General features: G+C 38.9%; 4 protein-coding genes across 5 annotated transcripts in view; 3 read left to right on the forward strand and 1 right to left on the reverse strand.

Moving 5' to 3' along the window:
• The window catches only part of adam12a (ADAM metallopeptidase domain 12a), a 100,443-nt gene extending 97,020 nt beyond the window's left edge, over positions 1–3,423 (forward strand). The window contains exons 22-23 of the mRNA XM_011488263.4: positions 543–706; positions 789–3,423. Coding sequence (XP_011486565.1) covers positions 543–706; positions 789–858 — 234 coding nt within the window. The 3' untranslated portion in view covers positions 859–3,423. The remainder of the gene's footprint in view (positions 1–542; positions 707–788) is intronic.
• A 2,790-nt stretch (positions 3,424–6,213) lies between these two features.
• dhx32a (DEAH (Asp-Glu-Ala-His) box polypeptide 32a) lies at positions 6,214–12,077 on the forward strand. 2 transcript variants are annotated; one of them, XM_078938016.1, is made up of 13 exons: positions 6,225–6,322; positions 6,471–6,509; positions 6,599–6,709; positions 7,212–7,405; positions 8,167–8,536; positions 8,612–8,842; positions 8,920–9,013; positions 9,089–9,232; positions 9,644–9,835; positions 9,925–10,065; positions 10,417–10,607; positions 10,683–10,873; positions 11,021–12,077. In XM_078938016.1, exons 4-13 carry the CDS (start codon positions 7,263–7,265, stop codon positions 11,211–11,213), a joined length of 1,890 nt encoding a protein of 629 aa, XP_078794142.1. In that variant the 5' UTR covers positions 6,225–6,322; positions 6,471–6,509; positions 6,599–6,709; positions 7,212–7,262; the 3' UTR covers positions 11,214–12,077. The 2 variants fall into 2 exon arrangements, with proteins under 2 accessions (XP_011486564.2, XP_078794142.1); XM_011488262.4 differs by having other exon boundaries at positions 6,214–6,322; positions 6,471–6,709.
• bccip (BRCA2 and CDKN1A interacting protein) lies at positions 11,608–14,411 on the reverse strand. The gene is made up of 7 exons (XM_004080445.5): positions 14,148–14,411; positions 13,917–13,991; positions 13,751–13,831; positions 13,522–13,608; positions 13,122–13,309; positions 12,860–13,028; positions 11,608–12,075 (listed from the first exon to the last, which is right to left on the reverse strand). The coding sequence occupies exons 1-7, from the start codon at positions 14,286–14,288 to the stop codon at positions 11,905–11,907; spliced, it is 912 nt and encodes a 303-aa protein (XP_004080493.1). The 5' UTR covers positions 14,289–14,411; the 3' UTR covers positions 11,608–11,904.
• On the forward strand, positions 14,404–23,422 carry LOC101165599 (matrix metallopeptidase-21). Its single transcript, XM_020711920.3, has 17 exons — positions 14,404–14,465; positions 15,090–15,164; positions 15,242–15,325; positions 15,407–15,503; positions 15,599–15,673; positions 17,085–17,159; positions 17,276–17,359; positions 17,482–17,567; positions 17,645–17,743; positions 17,833–17,951; positions 18,443–18,605; positions 18,671–19,529; positions 19,839–19,978; positions 20,060–20,201; positions 20,282–20,539; positions 20,619–20,791; positions 21,965–23,422. Exons 1-17 carry the CDS (start codon positions 14,436–14,438, stop codon positions 22,268–22,270), a joined length of 2,865 nt encoding a protein of 954 aa, XP_020567579.2. The 5' UTR covers positions 14,404–14,435; the 3' UTR covers positions 22,271–23,422.
• Positions 23,423–25,119: the final 1,697 nt, after the last annotated feature.

Raw genomic sequence — 25,119 nt, forward strand, 5'->3', positions numbered from 1 at the left:
GAAGTCGATCCTCTCATCTGCTCCTATTCAGTGTCAAAATGTGAGAGTGAATCCTTCTGGCAGTGGACTTCACCGTCGGTATCTTTAGCAGCTGTTTGCAGCAGCTCCAGGATCTTGACAAGCGACATTAACCATAAGTGAAAGCTCCCTGCTGGGGGCTCTGAAGCATCACCGCCCCCCTCGGGTGGTGAGGTTTAGGGTCAGCCGTGCTCAGGTGAAGCTGTTTTTCACGTCATTTGACACATTTTTCTTTTCATTTGACTTTCATCTGCAGTGGGGAAGTGTTTGGGCGTCGCTCAAGGTGGCTTTTGTCGCTGCAGCTTTGGCTGTCAGGTTGAGCTGTGAGCTTCTGCCTGCAGATCTCTACTCTGTGTTTTCTAAAGGAGATTAAACCACATGATAGCTTTTTCTCATCACATGTTGCTGTGACTGGGATGCCTGGTGCCTAAAGGAACAAAAAGCAAACATAAAATGGAAGAGTTTATCTGTGAGTGCCCTCTGGTGGCAATCCTTAGTTACTACTCTAAAATGTCTTCAAACAGGACCTAGAGAAGCCCAGTCCTCCTCAAAAACCCCTGCCCGCTGATCCAAGGAGCTCTCGTTTGGTGCAAAGCCCCTCTGCTGGACAGGGTAACAGGGGCTCCTCCTTTTCTGCCTCGTTACCTGGTGCATCAAAACCTGCACGACCTGCCCCACATCCCAACAGGTGAGCCCCCACCATCCCCACACATTCTCATTTAAACTTTGAATTACTTCTGCTAACGGTTTTGTGTTTCTGACCTCTTTAGGCCGAGTCCCAAGCATCCTCCCATACGACCAAAGCCTTGCATCATTGCCAATGTTAAATACAGCAGCTGAGACTTTGGCTAAAAGGGACATGTTGGTTTTACAAACACACACAAAAAACTTTGCACTATAAAAACTCTGAAGACCTTAAGAAAAGTGACGGTATCTGTGAGGTTTTCCATGTCCCTTTGGTGCTCTGTCTCTAAACGGTGCTACAAGTCTGCGCTCAGGTACATGTAAAGTATTTATATTCTGTATTTATTACCACCCAGTGCACTGTGCCAGACACTTTTTCCACATGGTAGCATTTTAATTTTTTTTTTTTTTCACATAGATGGATAATTGCAATGTGAGTAACAGAAGGAAGGAAATTGTAAAATTGCAAAAGTTCCTGTAAACGTTTTTAAACAAAGGGAGTTCATTGCAATGTTAAGGATCTGTTTTACAGGGAAAAGTGAAGAGAGTGTTGTGCAATGGCCGACGAAGGGTTGTGTCTGTAGCATCTTCAAACTGGTCTGGCAAGACTTGAAACAGCCGCACGGAAGCAGGAGATGATGGTCGCGAGGAAGCGCAGGCGGCTGTTGGTGATCTCTAACTAATCCTCAAGTGGCCAGCCTGTCTGCACTTCATATCTAACAGGAAGTTTAACGATGAGAGGTTGTTGATTTTCAAAATAATACGATTGTCTTAAAGATCTGAACTTTGACGTGCAGATCAAAAATGTATGATGTTTGGGGCACCAAAAAAATAACAATAAATGAATACATTTTTGAGGATAAAGTCATAGCATTAAGAGAAAAAAATGTCATAATTTTTAAATAATAAAGTTGTAAAATTATAAGAAAAAGGTAGTAATTTTATAAAAAATAAAGACAAAAAATTATGAGAACTTTTGTAATTTTTTTAGAATAAAGTGGTAAAATTATGAGAAAAAAGTTGTAATTTTATGAGAATAGTCATAAAATTATGAGAAAAAATGTTATAATTTAACAATAATAAAGTCATAAAATTATGAAAAAATGTCATAAAATTTGCAAGAAAAAAGTCTTAAAATTATGAGAAAAAGGTTGGACCTCTGCAACTATAGTCCCGACAGCATAAACGCCGCGTCCGCCAGAAATCCGCTCCTTGTGGGTCAAGAATCTTCATCTGAAAAAGGCCCAGTTACCTGAAAATTCCTTTTCAAATAAAACAATCCTGACTCACTAAAAGACTTAGGATTTCCTTATTTGTGAAACCAATGCTGAAGAAACTGCTTAAAAAGTGCTCTATGTCTCTCATTCTAAAAGGCAATATTGGCTCTCTTGTTGTTGTTTCTAACTTACCGGTACTTTTTGCCTCATAAATTTATAGCTTTAATCTTGTAAATTATTAACTTATAACTTATGAATATATAACTCTTTTATTGTTAAATATTGACCCTTTTCCTCATAATTCTACAAGTTTGTTATCATAGCATTTTTTTTTCATAATTTTAGGAATTTATTCTTGTAAATGTATTAACTTTTTTAATTTTATGGTGGCCCTTAATACTCCATCATAAAAATGAGCCAGATATATGTGGCTGGATGGTAAACTCCTTTAAACACTTTTGAAGGATTTTCTTTCCAGCATCATAGACTTTGGGTTCACTGACGTCTGCATGGAAACATTTCTTACATGTGTTTGAAGATGGATTTTTATCTTTTTTTAATGATACTTAACTGAACTTGAAACTGACACGTTTTGTCGTCCGAGCCGCCAGACATCTGCTGCTTTACAGCCAACCCTTCATTTTATCTGAATGTGTTCTCCAGTCGTTAAAATCACTTTAGTTTGGGTTACAAAACTCATAAATCCAGTAGAAAGTAACTTCTGCTGGATTGCAGACACATTTTAACATTCAGCAACACCTCCTGCAGACGCATCTACTCTCCACGAGTGTTTAGGTTGATATGAAGGACTTTTGTTACTTTTGATACTCTCATCTTTATTATAATGCACTAGCTTTGTTTACTTTGCCTTTTTAATTCTGTGTCTGAATGTGATGATGCACAGCAGCTGGAGTTAGTCGCATCTTTGAATGTTTCTTCTGTATTTGTCTTGTGTTACAGGTGTTTTCCTAAATCAGTGCGTCCTCGTCTTTTATTGTTTTTTTTTTTACAAAGGACTCTGTGATGCCACATGTGTACAAAAAAAAGTCAAGTGTCAATGTGAAGTTGTGGGCTTTTTTTAATGCACAAGTATTAGTAAAAATCTTTGAAACACAATTTCATTTGTTGAGTTTTATTCCCACAAAATGCATTTAGAGTGGTGCTGGTGTTGTGTAGGGAAAGAGCAGGTACACAAAGTATTTGTCAGTGTGAACACAATCATGGTTTTGTTAGCGCCTTTGCTTCAAACCTTTAAAGTGGCTTTTTATAAGGAACATCTCTTTTTTTCTTGTTTTATTATCTTTACATTGGTGACTGTCGTCTAGAATCTTTATCATAAGAAGAACTTTTTTTTAAAATTATATTTCAGCCAAAGTGGAACCTTTTTTTGTTTTGTTTTTCATTTTGTGTATCTAGATCATAAAGCCAACAACAAAACAATCTCATATGAATTGTTGCTTTGATTATCTTTCTTTAAGGTTATGAAATAAAGATGATTCCTACATTTTTCTGTGATTGTGCTGATTTGAAGTTTCGCTGAAGCTTTTTTGAAATGTGCAAAACAATCTTTTGTCTTTGAATAAGCAAAAGTCATTTCTTTGAATGTTGATCTCATACTGTCTCAATTTAAAGACCCACTACAAGAATATCTTGTTTTTGTGTGTTTTGAACATGCTCTTGTGGCATTTTTCTCATGACGAAGGACACGTAAAGAAAATTCAGCCCAAAACCACATTTCTGAATATTTCTTTGTTTAAATCGTGAATCAGCAGCAGATGAAGAAAGCTTTTATGCTGTGCGGGCCACAAGCTCCTCGCTACGCTCCATTCTGATGCATCCACTTGCAGACGACTAGATCCATGAAAGTCTGTTTTCCTCGTCCGAGCTGGCAGGTTAAAGCTAGCAGGAGACCATATAAGCAGATGGGTGACAGGAAGGGGGGCGGGGTTACTCCGCATTAACAATCTTGCTTACAATTTAGTGGCAAATTACTGATGAACTACTGCTGCTTTGCAGAAAAATCATAATTAAAAGACCACTCGGAAAACTTTTAGCATAGCTCCAATGATGATTGGAGTGGGTCTTTAAAGGGACTTCTGAAGGGTTTTAGAGCTGCCTCTGCCTCTGGTAGACACGAGAAACCATAATCGTGAACTGTTGGCTGCACAAAAAGAGAATTTAATTTAAATTCAAGATTCTTAGACTCGTTTTTGTTTTATTATTTTTATTCTTAGGTGATGGTGCACAAATACAGACTGGTGACCTGTCCAGGATGTCCCTTTCCCTTGTGGGCTCCGGCAGCCTCGTGACCCCGAACGGGACAAAACGGTTTTAGAAGATGAATGAATGAATGCACAAATACGTTATTTTCACAAGAGAAAAGGTGTTTTGTTTCTAGATTTATCTCCAAGCTACTATCCATCTCCAGTCCAACCCCACCTCAACACAACAACAATGCATTCTTTAGCAACAATAAACAGCATGTGCAACATAAATACGTTTCTTTTGTGAAGTTTTAGGTTTGTATTTTGGTTTGCAAGCTCACAGCCCTGGTTTCAATCCTGACTGAGACTTTTCTGTGTGGAGTTTGCATGTTTTTCCCCGTGCATGTCTGAGTTTTACCGGGTACTCCGACTTCCTCCCACAGTCCAAACACATAATTGATGACTCTAAATTGCCCCTGCTTGTCCATGCGAGCGTGTGTTTGGTTGTGAAAATTGATGGATTTTGGTTTCTAGTTCTTACAAAATGTAGACACAGCCTGTTTGCAGAAACCAAAAGAAGTCAAACTTTTTCCTATTAAGACACTGTGTGTAGGCGGGATGCCTTGTGGGGTTGTTCCAAAACAGAACCACAACTGCATTTAGCATTGAGAAAAGAATCGCGACTGTAAAAAGGGATATTTTTGAAGGATTTTTTGTCCAAAAGAATAAGGGAGGATTTTGCAGGTGTCAAAAGCTTCATCCCCCTGACTAATGAAGGGAAGCCTTCATTGGATTACAGCTGAATTGAGGCATCATTCTTTGAGCTCAGTGTTTAAGTTGAAGCTGGTTTATCCGCGGCTCATTTACATGAATACAACATCAATCTGAAGAGTCTTCATAAAGAGAGCCGTCAAGATATTCATATGCCATGATTGGAATTTTTCTTCTTTGTGAGATAAGGAATTCACGTTCATGTTTGTGTAACTTTACAACAAAAAAATGTGAAAGAAAAAGGTTTCATCTTTACTTTTGCTGCACGATGGTATTTTTTCCAGCTTCTCTTTGCTTCCTTCTTCTGAATTTTCAGGACTTTGAAAAAGCTGGAACTGTGTAGTGTAGCAAAGACCTCAATCTGAAAGGTTTGGCCTATCCTCTGCGCTCCGCTCCATGGGATTTTAAAGGCCAGCTGGCTCTACTTTTTTTAGATCCACCTTACTCAGCTGAGCCAACAAGTCAGCATGAGTATGTGCTTCTCATCTCTACTGTGTGACTTTTAAACAGAGTTCTTCCATTCAAACAAATTTCTTCCCTCTCTTCTGATTCTGCTGGACTCAGCGAAGTTCCTTAACATCGCAGGCTGCATGGTTTCCGGGGAGGAATCTCTTCTGATGAGAAACTGACCTCCTCTGTTTTCTTTTCCTCCAGAGATCCTGTCATCTTTGACCTCAATCTCCTTTGTTGCTTTATGGAAATTGGGGTCAGAAGCTCCCAGTTTTGCTTCTCAATGACAGCTTATCCTGTAAGACTCTTTCTTTTAGTCATTGAGCTGCAACACTTCTTTTTATCAAGCATGTCTGCAGGTCTGCAGGCTTCAGATCTCTTTCATTTTTTTGATTAAGTTATTCCATAAACAATAATTATGATTATAATTATCATGACATTAAGATAAAAAGATCTTTAACTGATGTCATGATGGGGAAATCAAGTTTTTTTGTACGCTTCTAATTTTTTTAATGTGATGATTATGCAGGATTTCATCTTGCGTTAGCATATAAAATGTGTTATTTTATAAATGTTTAATATTTAAGGTCCAAATAAAAATCATTTTGTGGTCATTTTGTAATCTTAAATCTGAATTAAAACTAATTAAAATTAGAATTTGGCAACCAGGATAACTATAAGTCAATATACCTGTTTAGACAATAACTTTATCATCAAAAGATTTCAACTTTGCAAAATAAAATGTAGTAAAACATGATAAACATGCAAAGAACTGGAAAGAAAACGTGCCCAAAAAATTAAAATAAAAGATTTTAGCAGTAAGGTTTACGCCTTACAATGATGCTTATGCATAATATACATCGCACATTCAGTTACACGTGATTATGTGGATGATGTCCAGCAGATTATCACAGCAGACTCCAGCTCTATGCAGATTGGAACACGTGGGAGCGCACGCGTGCGGAAAATTACGCACTGGTGCGTGCGGTGCGTCATTTACTCCTCCAAACAGCTTCGCCTCCATGGCTCTAGCACTTCTTTAGTTCCCATTCATATTTTTTTTTTCTTGCTCCATAAGCAACCTCTTTTTTACTTAATTGTTTTATTTGTGTCATGTCTACGTCAGAGGACGCAGACTTTTTCGCTGACAGTGAGGAATCTCCGGGTGAGGACTGCGCCGGCTTTGGAGGTGATCTGGAGCTAAATCCGTTTGATGGGTTACCTTTTTCTTCTCGTTACTACAAACTGCTGAAGAAGAGGAAGACTCTGCCCGTCTGGAAAGTTAGGTCCCAGTTTGAGGAATCTCTGGTAAACAACCAGCTGGTGGTTGTGTCTGCAACTGCAAAAAGTGGAAGAAGTACACAGGTAAACACAAGAATGGATGTTAATTGATTTAGATTTTTGATCAAATTTAAATGTCTCTTAAGAAACATTTTTATCTCCTGTTTGGATCAAAATCCTCCACTATGACTCTATAACATTTTTTTTTATATAGAAGTAGTTGCAGAAATCTGGTATCCATCTGATGGCACAAAGCCCTCTGATTTTTGATTTGAAATAATTCTAAATTGAGTTGTGCTCATGTGAACAGAAGCGGCCCAGCTCAGCACATGATGCTGTTGACTCTGTGAGGCTGCACAAAGGCTCCATCAGGCCTGTTAGTGGACAGTGCTGCTAAGCTCTGATTCACTGGAGCCGCCGCATGCTGCCAAAGCAATTTTGCCACACAAACAAATATTACCACAGCATATCTGCCGTCTGTTTGTTCTGCTGTGTGCATTTAATCCTGACAGGATGACTTAAGTTGATGCTAAACATTGCATGTGTCGTCGTTCCTCTGAGGCACACCAAGAACTCTGTCTTGCAGGTCCCCCAGTGGTGTGCAGAGTTCTGCCTGTCTGCACAGTATCAGCATGGCATGGTTGCGTGCACGCAGACCAACAAGCAGCAGGCGGTGGATCTGGCCCTACGCGTGGCTGATGAAATGGACGTGAACATAGGCCATGAAGTGGGTTACACCATTCCAATGGAGACCTGCTGCTCCTCTGACACCGTTTTGAGGTTTGCAGATGGGCTCTTTTTAATATCATCTGCTCTCATCTGAATCCATTTAGTGTCCGATGGTTTATCACTAAGTCTGCATCCTTTAAAGTCCCACTCCAGTCATCTTTTGATCTATTTTAAAAGCATTCCAGCTCACACAAGGAAAACAAAAACATACATGGATGTATTGCTCTGCAAGTGGACTGCAAGTGCTCCGGCAGAATTTGTATTATTTTTATAACTTGGTTCAGACACGCTTTATATAAAGCAGTGGTCACCATAATTATGATAAATGTACAATTTTGTTAGTAAAAATATATGTGTGCAGGTTATCAAGCAGTGGTTAAAAAATGGAACCTGAGGGACTCCCACATATAATTATGTTTCTGCTTAAAAAATTAAAAATAATAATAATACAAAATATATAGTTAAAAAAAATCTTTATATTAATAGCAGGCATGATCCAGAGGTTTTTGAGGTTTCTTTATGTTTACTTAATTAAGAAATTAATCCTGTTGTTCTAATATTTTGCATCTATTTCAATTTCATGTTATGTTTTATGTGACTATTTAATTGTTGTTTCATGGAGAGTTCAGATTTATTCAGGTTTTTTTTTTTACTTTTTAAAGTTTCAAGGTTTCTGTAATTATTTATTTTAAAAAAGGGGCTATTTAAGCAGCCAGTTCCTGCATAAGGAATTCCAATAAACCCATTCTGAAGATATGTTGTGTAATAACTTATCAAATCTAGCATAATGTTTGGGTTTCTTTCTCCATCAGGTACTACACTGATGACATGTTACTAAGAGAGATGATGTCAGACCCTTTCCTGGAGCAGTACGGAGTTATTCTTATTGACCAGGCCCATGAAAGGACAGTCAGCACAGACATACTGCTGGGTCTCCTCAAGGACATCCTGCTGCAGCGGCCTGAGCTCCGAGTTGTGCTTCTCACTCTTCCCCACATGACAAAGAAGCTTCTCAGACACTACGGCAGCATCCCGCTCATCAGTCTGGAAGCCTCACCTGCTGAGGTGGTCAAAAGCAACTGCAGCAGCAAAGACTACTTCTTTTCAGCGCTGAGGCTGGTGCTGGATATCCATCGGACCAAAGAGAGTGGAGACGTTCTTGTGTTTTTTGCCTCTGCTGAGGTAAAAGATGTCTTTGGAGAAAGGTTTTCCTTTAAGCTTCACCCGGAAAATTTTGATTAAACACTCTTTTTATAGGAGGTGTCTAGGGCATGCAGCATCCTACAGAGCGAGAGCTCAAGGCTGAGAGGAAAGCTGGACCAGCTGGTGCCTGTCATCCTGTGCTCGAGCCAGCGAGAGCTCCTGACTGAGCAATCAAGCTCCACAAAGTCCAGGAATGTTTTCCTCTGCACGCAGCAATGGGAGGACGTGTGGTGTATCCCCAAGTCTGTGAGCTTTGTCGTTGATACGGGGTTCCAGAAAAAAATGGTAAATGATCAGTTTCTAGAGCATAAAAGCATCAAAGGGATACATTTTTCTGATTGGTTTCATTATTCTATCCTAAGGTTTATAATCCAAGAGTGAGGGCTTACTCTGAGGTCCTCCAGCCCATCAGTCTGTGTCAGGCTGACATTCGTAAACAGCTCTCTGCACCATCAGGTATCGGGTTTTCCAGAATATCCTGCCAGGTAAATCTCAGAAGGGGTCTAAACCTGACTAAATTGTGTTTCTCAGGTAAATGTTTCTGCCTGTATTCTGAGGATGGCCTGACGGAAAACCCCCCACAGATCCTGGAGTCGAACTTCACACCAACAGCTCTCTTCCTGAAGAGGATGGAGATTGCAGGGCTTGGACAGTGTCGTTTCATTGATAGACCAGGTGATTTCAGAGGACGTTTGACAAGAGAGTTTTAGAATAAGGCGGTCCTTACTATTGTTTTTTATTTTTTTTGGCAAAGAAAGCGATGAATTTGCTGTGTGTAGTTGTTTGGGCCCGGTCTTCTGTGCTTTAGCTGAGCTGACAGCTCAGCCGGGTCCTTTTGTCTGAGAGCTCAAACCCAGCCGAACGTGAACAAAACAGAAACAAACTCATTACAGATTACACAACACTTCTGGAAAATGAATAAGTAAAAAATCAGGCCAAACAAATTATATGATGATTATTTTTATGAGCGTGTTTGAGTGACATCAAACTGTTTTATTCCTCTTTGACACAAACCAGCTGAGATAATTACAAACACAAAGTTTCTTTAATCTTTTAGTAGTTTTGCCATTTCATGTCCTGTTGTAGATCCAGAGAGTCTAATGCAGGCTTTGGAGGAGCTGGATTACCTTGCCGCCTTAGACGATGATGGAAACTTGTCTGAAATTGGCATCATCATGTCTGAAATCCCTCTGGAACCCCAGATGGCCAAAGCTGTGCTGGCGTCCTGCGAGTTCGACTGTGTGAGTGAGATGCTGACAATCGCCGCCATGCTATCAGGTATGCACTTTCCATCACATCAGCCCAACTTTTACAATCCCAGTTAGATTTCCCTCCTAATCCTCTGTTGTTGTTTTTTATCCATTAAGCACCAAGTTGCTTTTTGAAGCCATCTTCTGGGACGACCCTTGAAGCAGCCCGCTGCCGGGGAAAGTTTCAGCACCCTGAAGGCGATCACTTCACCCTCATAAACATCTACAACGCTTTCAAACAAAGCCAGAGGGAACCATGTAAGACAATTGATCAACTACTTTTGAATTCAAAACATTTTACTTTCAACATTTGAAGGTGAGGGTTTCTCCTCATCTCCTCAGCTTTGCAGCAACAAACTGTTTAAATTCATTTATTAAGAACTTAATTCTTGAGAATTGACTGTGAAACACTTAAAATATTGATGTCTGTTTTAATTATGATTCAAAAAAATTCAAAAATAGCATTCTTGGGGCAAACGTCTCTTAGAAAAAAGCAGAACTTTCTTTTAAAAGTCAGAATTTTGAAGAAATTAATAAGAGTTTTGATGGTTTCCTTTAGTTGGGATTGTTGTTGGGCTTTAAAGGACAAACTTTTGGTTTAATTCATAGACATAACTCCAGAAAAATGGTGTCAGAACTATTTTCTGGATCATTCTGCCCTGAAGACGGCCGACGTCATCAGGTCACAGCTGATGAACACACTGAACAGGATCGAACTTCCAATATCAGAACCCTCCTTTGGAACCAAGACAAACACTTGCAGCATTAAAAGGGCTCTGCTGGCTGGATTCTTCATGCAGGTACAAAAAAATAATAAAACCCATCCAACCAAAATGGAAAACAAAAAAAACGAACAAATCTGTTTGTTTTTTTAGGTTGCTCGAGATGTGGACGGATCGGGCAACTACTTTATTTTGTCCCATAAGCACATGGCTCAGGTCCACCCGTTCTCCTGTTATGGGGCTCAGTCCCACAAGCTGGGGCTTCCAGAGTGGGTGGTTTTCAATGAGTACACCCTGTCAGAAAACAACTGCATGAAAACGGCCTCGGAAATTTCCCCTCAAATGTAAGTCTGCGTCATTTTCCGATTCTTTTGCAGATTATTTGTGGCTTAAATCTGAAACGTTTTAGTCAAATGTTTGAAAATCCATCCATAGCTTTAGTGCTTTTACCACCATCACCTTTGTTTCTCATTGTTTATATTCTGGTTTAGGTTCCTTCAAATGGCACCGCTGTACTACTTCTACAATCTGCCTCCTAGTGAGAGCAAAGACATGCTGCAAGTTCTGCTGGACTCAGACGGATGCAGTAACTGCAAAGAAAAGACCCAAACTGCAAGAATGAGCGGCGATGCAAACAGCTGCGCAGCTGCAACTCAGAGCCATGACAGATGTGCGATTCAGTGACCTGAAAAAATACTCCCAAGTTGTACAAAACATGTTTCAATCTCCACAGAGGCGGCAGTTTTCACCATTTAACCTCCAGCTGGGTAAACTAATGCTCTTGTATGTTCACGTCTCATACTTGTAAATTGTTTTTTCTGCTTATGAAAAAAGTGATTTTAATTTGTGGGCATAAAAAATGGCTTTAAATAATGTGTTTAAGTATTTTAAGCACCCCCTGTCTGCATTATAGTCAAAATTATTGGTCAGTCAACCGAATGCTAGCAGAAATTATTTTTCTTTACAACTTTGCAACATGTATCCAGATTATAGTAAAATGGACTTCTGAGGTCATTTTCGGATTATTATTAACTTTGGAGTGCTAAAAAAAAACATGATGCAGTAAGAAACACGAAAACATTTTTTTGCTTTGCCTTTTTATTCATTTAGAGTCGTTGACAAGTTTTTTTAATCAAAAATATTACAGGAAAATAAAACCGTATCTGAGTCTTAAAGTTTTTTTTGCAGTTTTTCCAACCAGTTCTGTAAAAATGTGAAATTATGATGTAAATTTTGATGCTGAGGAACTATAATAAAAGCATGAATAGTTCAGCTTTAGTAAAACATTTGCAACAAATATGGTCAAAACCATTCTGTACATAGAAATGAAACCATGTTTTCATGAGCCTGCAGTGGTCTGGACTCGTGAGCTGCGTCACACAGTCAGGTATTCTTTCAGCTTGTCCATGATGGCGGGCATTCTGTCTGCAGGTATCAGCATCACTGTTCTGAAAGGCTTCATGGGCACGTCGTCGAATGACCACCTGCCGCTCAAACAAGAGTCCGCCTCTTCCTGGACCGAGTAATGGAACTTCAACAGTGCTTCCTGTTGAAGATGAAACAGAAGCTGAAAACCACACTTTCAACACGCAAGCTACTTTTAAAATAAAGTAGTTTGTTGACTCTGTGTTCGCAGTTAACGGCACCGCAGCGCACATGGCAATTAGCCGTGTGCAATCTGTTTGGAGTGACTGACTGGGTATGGAGTGATTTTAGTGCCATTATTCCAAGCGCAACACTCACTGTTTTGAGGATAAAATTTTGTGCGGTCAAATAATCTTTTTGTACCTTAAGAGAGAAAAAATGCACTTGAAAGACAAAAATGTGTACAAACACAATTTTAGTCTTCAAACAGATAAATATGTACAAACAAAACAGTTTTCACTTGGGAGAATTTCTCTCTTCTGCGCTCGAAACAAAGTAGGGCACCGCGTTACAAATGTGCCCCGAAAGCCAGCCAATCACAGACATGGACATGATGGTTGACATTGAGTGGTCAGAAATTCCAATCGTGCCCAAACCTGATCCAGCCTGATCCAATTAGCTCGCAGATCCAGTCTCTGAGCTGATTGACTAGTTGACTTGTGATTTTCAGTTTCAAGATCAAACATTGTTTTGTTTCAGCATATTTTTGAGTTTCAAGTGCGTTTTTCTCAAAATGTGCTCAAAGTTTTTGAGCACACACAATTTGTAAAGCTTTACGATCAAACCAGTGAGTGTTGCGTGTGGAATAATGGTACAAAAATCCCTCCATAAGTGCGAAGGAATGTACAGTGACAGATGATTATGAGGAGGTTTGATTTGCTGTTCTGCATTTCTGCAACTTTTACCTCATAAAAAAATTCCTCCTCAGCATTGACAAACATGTAGTCCTCTTTAGGAACTCCTCCTCTGGACTGGATATTCTTAGATGCTTCTTTGCAGGTCTTGCTAATCATCACGCAGTAGTGGCACCTCCCACTGGGCTTATTAGTCCTCTGAGCGTCAGCTATCTCCTCCCTAAAATTGAATGAAATACATTTCAAAATTGCTCCTGAAAATATTTTCAATATACAAGATTTAGGTTGTCAAAAAAGTTAAAATTGAACTGACTGGAGTTGTTTATGCAGTGGGAGGGCGATCTGTGGGGGTACGTTGATAAAACGCTCACTCAGCAGAAGCCCAACGGGCTTATTGGTGTCATTGAAGATTTTCTCAAGCTGTTCTGTCAGAGCATGAGGAGCGTTCTTCTCACACTGCTCCAAAATCAGCTCCTTCACTTCCTCCACACATTGCACACCCTGAAAAGAATGATGGACGCCAGATTTTTAGTCAAAATTAAAAGAAAAAATAGTTTTTTAGAACATAGTTTTTGCAGAGCAGCAGTAGTTATTTAGAAATTCCCCTCTGAGTTGGTGTGGAGTAAGCCCATCCCCACTTCCCATCATCAGGATAATGTTAAAAACACACACAAAAAATCATATTTTCCCCCCATTGATAAATAAATTCTTACCTTTCTCTCTGTGAGGTTTAGCATAGAAATAAAACCGAACACTTCATCTGCATCTTCATCATCACTGTCTTCTGGAACCTCAGCTTGCTAAAGCAGTGGTGAACCAAGATATTGTCAATTAAAGCCACGAATGAATGAATGAATGAATGAATGAATGAATGAATGAATGAATGAATGAATGAATGAATGAATGAATGAATGAATGGGAGGGAGGGAGGGAGGAACATACCCTGATGACACTTCCAATGTGGTTCTGCTGGATGATCATGTCTGTCAGCTCTGATGTGTTTACATGAGCTTTCAGGAACAACTAGATCCAAACATAGACAGCAACATCAGTGAAAGCTTTATAACACCCCCTACAGCCTTAACCAATGATAAAGACTACACTAAACCTGCTGCAGCAGCTTTTTTATGCCATTGAAGTCGTTGTTTGACATGGTGTGAGCTTCAAAATCCACGGTGACTTCCTGAAAAGGTGTAAACAAAAAGGGAGAAAATAATTTATAAGATACTATGTAAAAACCAAAACATGATGTGAGCAGATTATCAACCATCTGTTGACATTGCTAGCGTCTAATGCTAACTGGCTTTGCTAACAAGTCTGGGTTGGTGCCATAACTCACCTCGTTAATTTCTTCTGATGCGTCGCTGTCCTCCTCTTCCTCCTCGGAATCCCCATCATCCTCGGGATTCTTATCAGAACTCTCGCTTTCCTCTGGGTTTTCACCCAAACCTACTGCTCTCTTTTTTGCCGAGGACGCCATGCTGCACCATGAAACACGCGTGTGTCATCTGAAGTAGGCGGAGCTAGTCGATGGAAACAGGAAAGAAACTAGTGTCGGGAAGCCGCCATTACGGCTCCTGACTCCGTTCATGTCAGCTGCCAGTGGATCCGGTTTGACACTAGCAAAATGGGAAAATACCACTGCAGTTTCTGGGGGGTGAATTTTTTAAAATGTAATTTAATTAAAACAGTTAACTTATCTAATACACTATGATGTTTAAAATATAATACATATCTAAAAAATATACATGTGTAAATAGAATACAATTTTTTTTAAGAACTTTGTTGAGTGAATGAAGAAGTTTGGTCTTTGTAGCTCCCCCCACCATACCCAATGATTGATAGGACCTCGTCGCTAAAAACAACTCTGACTGCGTTTATTATTTTTTATTTATTATTATTTATTTTTGCATTGTTTCTATTACTATTTTGAGGGTAAATTAATGGAGTAATTACCTAAATGTCACCCACATTTCACATAAACAGGAAGCTAACTGGAGCTGCCTACGTCATCTGCTGCTTCTTGCTAATGTAAACACTTCGACTCCGAGGATGAGTTACCCATCGGCACTAAACAAAGTATCTCAATAAATTGGTTTTGTGTTTATAATAATGAACAACCCTCTAACCGTGACTCAGCAGCTTCGTTATCAGGAGGCTGCATGTAACAGCTCAAGGGTGTAGCTTAGCTAAATCAGATCCTAAACCTTTCTGCAGTTCTGCGAGTCCCAACTGTCTTTCTAGCATTTTCCCTTGTTTATATTACCATTATTTTTGAAAGGACATCGCCAGAATGCACGTGTTGCTTCTGAAAGAGCCCAGAGAAGAAGCTTCTGGACCTGATCCATATCTTAAGGTAGATGCAGGTTTCAGTGTTCTGGTAAAGTTCTGCATTAATTATAGTGGCTATATTTCTTTGATTTTATTTTGAAGGAGCTGGCATCACATGGACACAAAGCTACACTAATTCCAGTGCTGTCATTTAAATTTGTCTCATTAAACACATTGGCTGATAAGGTAAAGCAATTATATTTACATATATATTTATACCTGAAGTTATTAGATATCGATTGTTTATGATTTTTGTTTCTTTTTCAGCTTTTTCAGCCAGAAAAACATGGAGGCCTTATATTTACTAGCCCCAGGGCAGTGGAGGCTGTGAAAATGTGCTTAGACGCAGAAAAAAGAAAAGAAGGTAGAATATCACAAATAGAATTAACATTTCTGTTCTTCTGCTAGGCTTACTACTTCAAATAAATTGATGTAACATGTAATCATCTCTTGTTATAGAGTGGAACAAGTCTCTGAGAGATCAGTGGAACACCAAACCCATCTATGTGGTTGGAAAGGCCACCGCTGCATTAGGTGAGTGATCAGGTTTTTTTCTTTTTAGGGTGTTTTGCGATCCATGAAAACCAAATATATGCCGAGTGTGCCAGGCACATGGAGCTCACACTCTTATGTTAAGTGATCTGAGGCTTTAGAGCCAATTGTGCACAAGTAATTGTTTGCTGCCACACACTTTGAAAAGAATAAGGTGAAAGGAAACCAGGTGCAAGATGTTCCTAATGTTTGCTCCACTTTTACCACCAGCTGACCTTTTTTTATTTCTTATTTAGTTGGTGTTTGTGTGTTTTAATGGGATACAGGAAGCAGGTAAAAAAAAATCCTTAAATTTGTCCTTCCTTTGACCCAAACCTAGAGATACAAAAAAAAAATGTACATAAAAAAATTATCTGTATTTCAAGGCGGGGCAGAACATGACTCAAGATCCCTTTAAAAGTTGGTAAAATCTCATTTAAAAAAATGATAGGAAGTCAGTAATGTCTTATCTTGAAGTGTTTCAGTGTTAAAAACTGAAACTAATCATTAGTGCATCAAAAAATGTATTACACTTAAATGACAACCTCAAAAGAAACTTTAAACTAAACTGAGACAAATTATGTAAAACTGGTAAAATAATTGTTCATACTAGCTTATAAGAAAACGTGACATTGTAAAGTCTGTAAAAAGCAAGACAAAGCAAAAAAGAAAGCAAAACTTAACAAAAATTGTTGCAAACTATAGAAAATGTCTACAAATAAACTTACTGTTTAAGAAGTCTTTAATAATTAATATATTTACTGGCAAGCAAAATGTATGAATGAACTCTGGTTAAACTAAAAAAGTTCCACATGTTGTGAATGTTACAAAAAATAAACAATGCTTTCAAAATTATAGACCCACTCCAATGAAAATGGTGTTTTTAACATGTTTTTGTGGCGTTTTTCTGATGAAGACCATGTATTTAAGAAATTAAACTTAAAACTGCACTTCTGAGTAATTCTTTATTCAAATTGTAAACATGGATCAGTCTAGAAAATGTTTAAAGAAGAGTTCATGTCTAATGAACTTCTGCCACTCTGCAGAAACTAGGTAACAGCACAGGTGTTTTTTATTATTTTAGTTAAAAACTGCATAATCATAATTTAAAGAACGCTTCTAAAAATAGATCAAAAGAGGATCAGAGTGTTGGTTTTTTTGTTTTGGTTTTTTAAAGGCCTGACTTTGTGACTTTTCCTTTTAGCCAGACAGAGTTTGTGTTTTTTTTTTTTTGGTACAATAAAGTTTTTATTTATTTATTTGTGGCTGCAGTAATGATCTGATATAATCAGCAGGTGATTGTGAGCCCAAATAGGGATGTCAGGTTCAGAACTTTGTGTGTTTCTAATGTCATTCTCCTACAAGATCCTCTTATTCGCTATCACGTATCTACCTGTTTGTTTTCCCGGTTCAGTCCAGAATCTGGGTCTGACCCCTTTAGGAGAAGACACAGGAACAGCAGAGGTCCTATCACGTGTCATCATTGAAAGTATGTTGGGATTTTTATTTTTTTTTTGAAGCTCCAGTCACTGATAATCTCTTTCCATACAGCTTTTTCAGTTGTTCTGGTGACTAACGTGTTCTTGTAACTGATTCCCGTCTTAGGAGAGGACACAAACATTCCTCCGTTCTTGTTCCCGTGCGGCTCGATCAAAAGAGAAGTTTTGCCCACGGCTTTGAGGGAAAAGGGTAAGCCTTTCTCCCAGTTGTGCCTTACAAATTAAAAACACTCGACATGAACCAATCCCCACGGGGGGTCACACTAATTATAAAATCTGATTTTGCCACCTTTTAATGCTCTTTGTTTGCAGGAGTTCCCCTGGAGACACTGACTGTCTATCAAACCTCCGAACATCCCGATCTGGAAAGAAATCTGAACAATTTCTTCACAGAGCAGGTAAAACATCCCTATTTATGTTTAAAAACAAAAAACTTTTTAAAATATAGAAGCATAATTGACTTGTGATTTCACAGGGGACTCCAGCATGCGTTGCTTTTTTCAGTCCGTCAGGAGTAAAGTTTTGTCTGGAATTAATATTGAGGCTATCAGGCGATCAGCGGACTCAAATAAAGGTACGGTTTCCATGCCGACAGACACAAAAAGATGTGAATAATGCATATCTTGGAGGTCTGTAGTTTATTATCAGCCACTTTGTTTCCAGTTTGCAGCCATAGGGCCTACCACGAGAGATGCAATGGCTGCCGAGGGTCTTTGTGTGAGCTGCACTGCAGAGAAGCCGACAGCCGAACACCTTGCAGCGGAGATATCCAAGGCTCTGATGTGACCACACATCAACCTGCAACCTTACATCTGTCCTGTTTTCAGTGTTTTTGCATTATTCATAAATGTCATGTTGTGTTACACAGAAAAAAATATTGCTGTTTGACTCCGAGAGGTCAAAAAGCCCAGAATTTGAGTGTATTTATGTGAAAAACGCCTAAAGAAAGTGTATTTTTGAAATTAAACATTTGTGTTCTCCAAGGTTTATTTCTTTTCTTTTTTTTTAAAGATGAATATTTGCTTTGTGCCTGTGTGTCCCAACTAAAACAGGGGTCAACAACTTTTATTATCCACGTAAAAGTAGAGGTTTGAGGGTTTATTTAAAGACTACTGGAGCACGAATAACACTTCCATGGAGTTCAGCTGAATTGATTTACTTTTCACGCACCAATGAAAAAAAGTGGGTGACCTTCAGAGAGTCAGGAGACTCCGGGTTTGTTTAAAAAGGTCGACTCCTTTCTGGCTTGTGGTAATTTCGTGCTGAGCTTCAGGAGAAACAACGTCACGATGCTGACTTTATTCCAGCGGATCATTTTGCTTTTTTTGGCACACGTTTGCTTAGTTTCTGGAGAAAAGATTTTCCATCTTCGGGATCATTCAGATGTTCTTCATTCGGCCAGTGCCCCTGTTATAACAGACATATACAAAGCAGAGGTATGTTTATTTATTTATCTTAATTCTTCCATCATTAGATCATTTAAAACTTCTTTTTTTTTTAGCTTTTTCTGTCCAGGTATGGGTTCCTCAAACCGGTTAACTGGGAGGAGATGCAGCCGGAGGACCCAGAAACTCTGATCAGTGAAGATTTTCCGGAGGATTTCCAAGAAACGATACAAGAAGGGGCCACCTCACCCCATTCAAGGGATGTCACTCAAAGGATGGATGCGGATGGCCAAACTGAGAGCCAAGTATTTACTTCAGCACTTAAAGAATTCCAGAGACTCTCAGGTCTTCCTGTCACTGGACTGTTTGATGAGGCAACCAAAGCTGCCATGAACAAGCCACGATGTGGCGTCCCGGACAAAGAGGAGGACTTGAACGGCCTCATTTCACCTGACAAGGGCGGTGACTCAGACAATAAAATTAATCCCGATAAGAGTTTTAATGAGAGTAAAGGCAATGACACAGCAATGGACATGAAACGTGCCCCGACTAATACCTCTGAAGATGACACATTGAGCTTCAATGACACAGAGAGTTCTTTTTATAGCATTTATAATGACACAAACATGGATAATTTCACCACTTTAGACAACTCTTCTGACCCCAGTATAGGTGGTCAAATGAGTTTAAATGACAGTGAATCAATGAGACAAAGAAAGCAGCATCCTGCTTCTATTGTGTCCAAAAGTCGTCGGAAGAGAAGCTTGAGAGAAACTGGACATGTGGCCTTTTCCAAGAGACTGTTGAGGTGGAGGCTCATCGGAGAAGGCTACAGCAGTCAGCTGACCGTTGAGGAGCAGAGGTACGTCTTCAGGCTGGCCTTCAGGATGTGGAGTGAGGTGTCGCCACTGGAGTTTGTGGAGGACACTCGGTCCCCGTTGGAGGAAATCGACATCAAGCTGGGCTTTGGAACAGGTAGACTTCAGCCAATGCAAAAGAAAACTTAAACTAACTTCTTTCTTGGCAGAAATCTTAGTTTCATTATGTTTTTAAAATGGCTATCAGAACTTTGACAGGTGAAATTGAGAGGCAGCTCAAAGATCAGTCATGACGTGAAGGCACTTTAGGCACGAAAATGTTAACATTGCATCTTTGAAGGATAATTTTGTCTGTTAAAGGCAAAAATATTGTAGTCTTTTCCACAAGAATCTGCTTTTTTCCCCCCAAACACTCTACTTTCAGTTTTTTTTTTTTAAAAGCATATATTATCCATTCTCCACTCAGGAAGGCATCTGGGGTGTAATCAGAAGTTTGATGGCACCGGCCAAGAGTTTGCTCATGCCTGGTTCCTTGGTGATATACACTTTGATGATGATGAGCATTTTACTGCCCCTAATGCTGGCAATGGCATCAGCCTCCTCAAGGTGAGCTTAAAATTTCCCAAACAAGGAGTAATCACAGATCTGGTAAAAAAGAAAAATGCACATTCTATTTATTTTAATCAGGTTGCAGTTCATGAGATTGGCCACGTTTTGGGGTTACCTCACATCTACAGACCTGGGTCTATAATGCAGCCCAGCTATCTACCCCAAGAATCAGGGTTTGAAATGGACTGGACTGACAGAAAAGCCATTCAGCATCTCTACGGTACATGACTGTAGCACCATCTAGTGGTTCCACACAGGTATAGAAGCAGAGACTCTTCACTTCTTTATGTTTGACTGTAGGAGGCTGTAAGGGTCGGTTCAACACTGTGTTCGACTGGATCAGAAAAGAGAAGACGCCTCATGGGAAAGTGCTAATCCGCTTCAACACATACTTCATGAGAGATGGCTGGTACTGGCTGTACGAGAACAGAAACAACAGAACCCGCTATGGCGACCCGGTCCCTCTGCCGGTCGGCTGGCATGGGCTCCCCAAGGATGGCGTGGACGCGCATGTGCATGTGTGGTCCAGAAAAAAAGATGCTGTGTACTTCTTTAAAGGTCAACATCACTTTCTTCTCAATCAAACAGTAACTCAAATGTTCTTCTGTGAGAGTTATTCGTCTTTTTGCACGTGCAGGTACTCAGTTCTGGAGGTACGATAACGACAACGACCAGGTGCTCAGAGAGGACTCTGATGGTCGTCAATATCCAAGATCAATTTCAGAATTTTTCGCTGGTGTTCCCAGCCCTGTCGACACCGCCTTCTACGACAGGAGGGATTCGCACATCTACTTCTTCAAAAACACTCTAGTAAGACTACCTTATTTCTGGTAACCAATTTACACAAATCAAACTTCTGTACAGGGGCCCACAAATCCTTCAGGTTTTAGGAGATCAGAAAAAAAAATCATTTTAAAGAGTTAAAGTGGGGCAGATTTACATTTACTAATGGAAAATGACAGAAATGAGTTGTATTTTTACTTTATTTGTCATGTCTCTATTTAAACCTAAATCTCCACAGTTATACACTTACCGACCACTTTATTAGGTAGACTTTGCTTAGACCCCCTTTTGGCACTGGAAACATTTCTCAGAGAGTTTGGTCATATTGACATGATAGCATCACAGATGCTGCAGATTTATCGGCTGCAGATCCATAATACCAATCTCCAGTTCCACTACATCCAAAAGGTTTTCTACTGGGTTGAGATCTGGTGACAGTAAACCAGTCAAATGATTACAGCATTATGACATTGCGCCTTATCCTGCTTGAAGAAGCCATCAGAAGAAGGGTACACTGTGGTCGTAAAGGGGTGAACGGGTTCAGCAAGAATACTTAGATAGGCTGTGGCGTTGGAATCATGTGAAGTACTAAGGGGCCCAAAGTATGCCGAGAAAATGTCCCCCACACCATTACCCCACCACCACCAGCCTGAACCGTTTATACAAGGCAGGATGGATCAATTCTTTCACGTTGTTGACGCCAAAATCTGACCCAACTATCCTAAGTAGAAATGGAGTTTCATCAGACCAGACAATGTTTTTTCCAATCTTCTATTGTCCGGTTTTGGTGAGTTTGTCTAAATTGTAGCCTCAGTTTGCTGTTCTTAGCTGTTTGGAGTGGGACCCACTGTGGTCTTTTGCTGCTGTAGCCCATCTGCCTCTAGGTTGGACGTGTTGTGCATTCAGAGATGCTCTTCTGCGTACCTCGGTTGTAATGAGTTGAGTTGCTGCCATGTGATTAGCTGATTAGAAATCTGCGTTAACTAGCAGTTGGATAGATGTGCCTAATAAAGTGACCAGAAAGTCTGTAACATGTAATCTGTGTTATTTGTTATTAAGGAAGGTTTGAAGTCTGTGTTTATTCCATAGGTCTTAAAAATTCCCCTTAATCCAGAGAGTAGCAACTCAGCTTTTCTTGAACATCTGAGTTAATTAAATTGATCATTATCTAAGAGAGAAAACAACTATTCATTCAAACAGGTGTATGCTTTCAATGTGGACGCCAACAGCTTGGCAAGAGGCTTCCCCAAAAACATCAGAGATGTTTTCCCTCCTTTGGAGAATGGAGATCATCCAGATGGCAACATTGATGCTGCCTACTTCTCCTACACCCACAACACAGTCTTTCTACTCAAGGACACGCGTTTTTGGCAAGTGGTGGGCAGCCGCGATCGTTGGCGCCGGCCCTATCTGCCTCGAAATGGCCTCCTGCCACACAAGGAGGTGGATGAGCGCTGGTTTGACATCTGTGATGTTCATCCTACTGCACTGAAACTAACCCGCTGAAGCCAGGGTGCTGCAAATTTAGACATGGTTATTCACACTGAGCTGTATTTGAAACAAATCCAATTTCTGCCTTTTTTATGTTGATGCTGCAGTTTGTTTGAAAGACAAAAACAACTTTGTTTGCAATTTTGATTAGCTTAGTATTTTAATAGCTGCTCAATTTTCTGTCTTTTTAGATGAGGTAAATGGTAGATGTTTATTCCTGAAATACATTGACATATTACTATTATGAGTGAGTACCGGTAGATATATTTACTCTAGAATAATTTAAATTTAAGAGCAGACAGTGTTCTTTTGCAGAGTAGTGTTAAGGTTTAGATCTTTGTTGCAGATTCTTGAGAGATAAAACCTTAAGCCTGTATTTCTTGATCAAGTTGAAATGTTTTATAATCCATTATTTTTTCATCTGAAAATGTTTCCTGACGATGTGAGGCCTAGATCTGATTATTAAAAAGAGTCCTATCATTTTAGTTTATCCTCCTGACTAACTGCAATGCAAATGTTTCCTCTGTAGAGGACATTTCTAAACCACCACTAGATTAACTCATTTTGGTATCTACAGAAGACATTGAAAAGCCAAATGTTAATTGTAGTTTTCAACTGTAGTTTGTTTGTTTTTGGTGGATGTTGACTGGACAAAATTTTTTTTCTCTAGTATTCAGGAGGATATGTAAAAAAAAAATCCCTTATCAGTAACTGCTGTGAAAGCCCAAACCATGATTAGACTACTTCTGTGCTTAACAGTTAGCTTTTTTTTTTTCAATCTTGAATGTCGGTGTTATAACTTATTTTGCAGACCTACTTTTCTGAATAAATTAATGCATTCTAAAAGATTGCTTTTCTACCATATAATTTGCAAAAACGTATTGATTTGCCATCCCACAAATTCTTATGCTTTTCCTAAGTCATTGTCAAAACCTGGAACATTTTCTAACCTCGGTTTCTTGAGTAATTGAGGACCTGATCCTTAGGAATATGAAGACATTTTTTTTTATTTTCAATTTATAACGTTTTGTTTGTTGTCTGCTATTTAGATTTCTGATTGCAGTAGATTGAAGCGTCTGAAAAACATATATGAATTTGCAGTTTCCAAACTTTACCATGATGTGTTTTTTTCTTTCTGATTATTCTTGCAGTGTAATAAAAACATTCACCAAATATGTTTCAAACATTGAGAGTTTAAGTTCTTTATCTTGCCTCCAAGAATTTACATATAAAAACAATAGCATGTATAATGTACGACAGCATGATTAAGTAATAGAAACAAGGGATGAATTGTGCATGATTTTAAGGTTTCCATTATAATGGTTGAATGTACCAGTATGAAAGTAGAATTATATGATTTGAATCTGATTTTAATGGTTTAAAATGAAAATGGACTTAAATCAAAAGACAAAACACGTCATTTAAAAAAAAAAACATTTAAAAGGTAATTTGATTTATAATTTGGGTTTAGTTTAAAAGCTATATTCTCAGTAAATGCCTTTAAATTATTGCATAATTTTAAAAACACACTTCATAATGTAGATATCTCATAATAATGATGGTTTAAATAAATATAAAGGTTTTCTAAAGGCACTTCTGCAAAAAAGAAGAGCTATAACAGTCATGTCTTATTTATGTCATGTTTTTTTAAGAATGGTGATAATATTAAAGGTAATATGATAAATATGACTGTAAAAATGATGTTTCGATGGCCTTTTATTGACCTTATTGATATTTCACCCGTGCTGAAAATGTGAAAAAAGAACACTTCTCTAAATCCTCCCGCAAGAACTGAAATCCATAAACAACTCCAAGCATGAATCAATATAATGTGACATGAAGTGGTGAAAGTCTCCCTGTAAGAGAAGAAGGAAAATCTCCTCAGTGCTCTGAAATGATTCATCTTTGTGCAGCGTGTTTTGGAGCCGTTCTGAAAGAAAATGATCCAGTGAAAGCCTCCACAATCGAACAATGGCAAACCCCCACCAGAACCCAGATGAAGGGAAAGAGATCAAACAAGTGCTCATCTTACTATTTAACAGTCTTATGCTTTACAGTAACAATTTCAGATAGACACAAAGAAGCATGCATCGATTTCTCAATCAATATTTCACTCAAACACTTGTTTCAATTCTGCTCATTTTAGGAGACTAAGCTCCTGGTGGGCCACTGATAACTAGAATGGCTGGGGGGCTTTGCAGGCGATATTAATAAATTCACGTAGGAATCAATTACAAGCTTGGCAACAAAATGTCATGGTAAGTGGAGTCAGAGAAGAGGAATGTCAAGAGATGATGGGTCTGATGATACATTTAAAGAGGGAGTGTTACCAGCATACAAATGTAGGTTCTTGGGATGTTGGTATGTTTCTTCTGAAGATGGTTTGTTCTTTTGGATACGGTTTTGCCTTTTTCTTTCTGTAATTTCTGCCTTTAACCCATATAATTTTTGATGTCTGCTTTTCTAAGACTCCTATCTCGTTATTATGATCCAAATTTTCCTTTAAAAAACCCTTTGTCTATGACTTGGTCCATGGTTTCTACCCTGTGGTTCATCATCATTCCACTAGAGGCAGTAGAAGGGCTTTCAAAATGGTCATTTCAAAATGGCTTCTTCCATGAAATCTCAAAAACACTTTTATATGAGAAAAGTTTTGCTTAATTTTTTTAAAACTTTATAGTGAGAATAACTCATCTAATTTTATTCATTTTTTAAATGGCTATTTACTGTATAGAAAAAAATGCAAACTTGTTGATATGTTGTCTTTATAACACAGTTACAACAGGTTCAAAATTTGGGTCAAATTTGAGACAGTGGGTAAATTAGGTCCTTTTTTTATCTGAACTCTCATAACGATATTTATG

Source organism: Oryzias latipes, chromosome 19 (assembly GCF_053564925.1).
Source record: "Oryzias latipes strain Hd-rR chromosome 19, Olatipes_Hd-rR_3.1".
Taxonomy (NCBI): domain Eukaryota; kingdom Metazoa; phylum Chordata; class Actinopteri; order Beloniformes; family Adrianichthyidae; genus Oryzias; species Oryzias latipes.

Excerpts from the sequence above, each read along its gene's own strand:
- dhx32a (XM_011488262.4), top strand. The coding sequence starts at position 6,229 with ATGTGGATGATGTCCAGCAGATTATCACAGCAGACTCCAGCTCTATGC. Across the intron at positions 9,836-9,924 it reads AATCGCCGCCATGCTATCAG|CACCAAGTTGCTTTTTGAAG; the intron begins GTATGCACTTTC and ends TTATCCATTAAG. Across the intron at positions 10,066-10,416 it reads ACAAAGCCAGAGGGAACCAT|ACATAACTCCAGAAAAATGG; the intron begins GTAAGACAATTG and ends TTTAATTCATAG.
- LOC101165599 (XM_020711920.3), top strand. The coding sequence starts at position 14,436 with ATGGGAAAATACCACTGCAGTTTCTGGGGG. Across the intron at positions 15,326-15,406 it reads TAAACACATTGGCTGATAAG|CTTTTTCAGCCAGAAAAACA; the intron begins GTAAAGCAATTA and ends TTTCTTTTTCAG. Across the intron at positions 19,979-20,059 it reads ATGGCATCAGCCTCCTCAAG|GTTGCAGTTCATGAGATTGG; the intron begins GTGAGCTTAAAA and ends TATTTTAATCAG.
- bccip (XM_004080445.5), bottom strand. The coding sequence starts at position 14,288 with ATGGCGTCCTCGGCAAAAAAGAGAGCAGTAGGTTTGGGTGAAAACCCA. Across the intron at positions 13,992-14,147 it reads CATCAGAAGAAATTAACGAG|GAAGTCACCGTGGATTTTGA; the intron begins GTGAGTTATGGC and ends ACACCTTTTCAG. Across the intron at positions 13,832-13,916 it reads TAAAAAAGCTGCTGCAGCAG|TTGTTCCTGAAAGCTCATGT; the intron begins GTTTAGTGTAGT and ends GTTTGGATCTAG.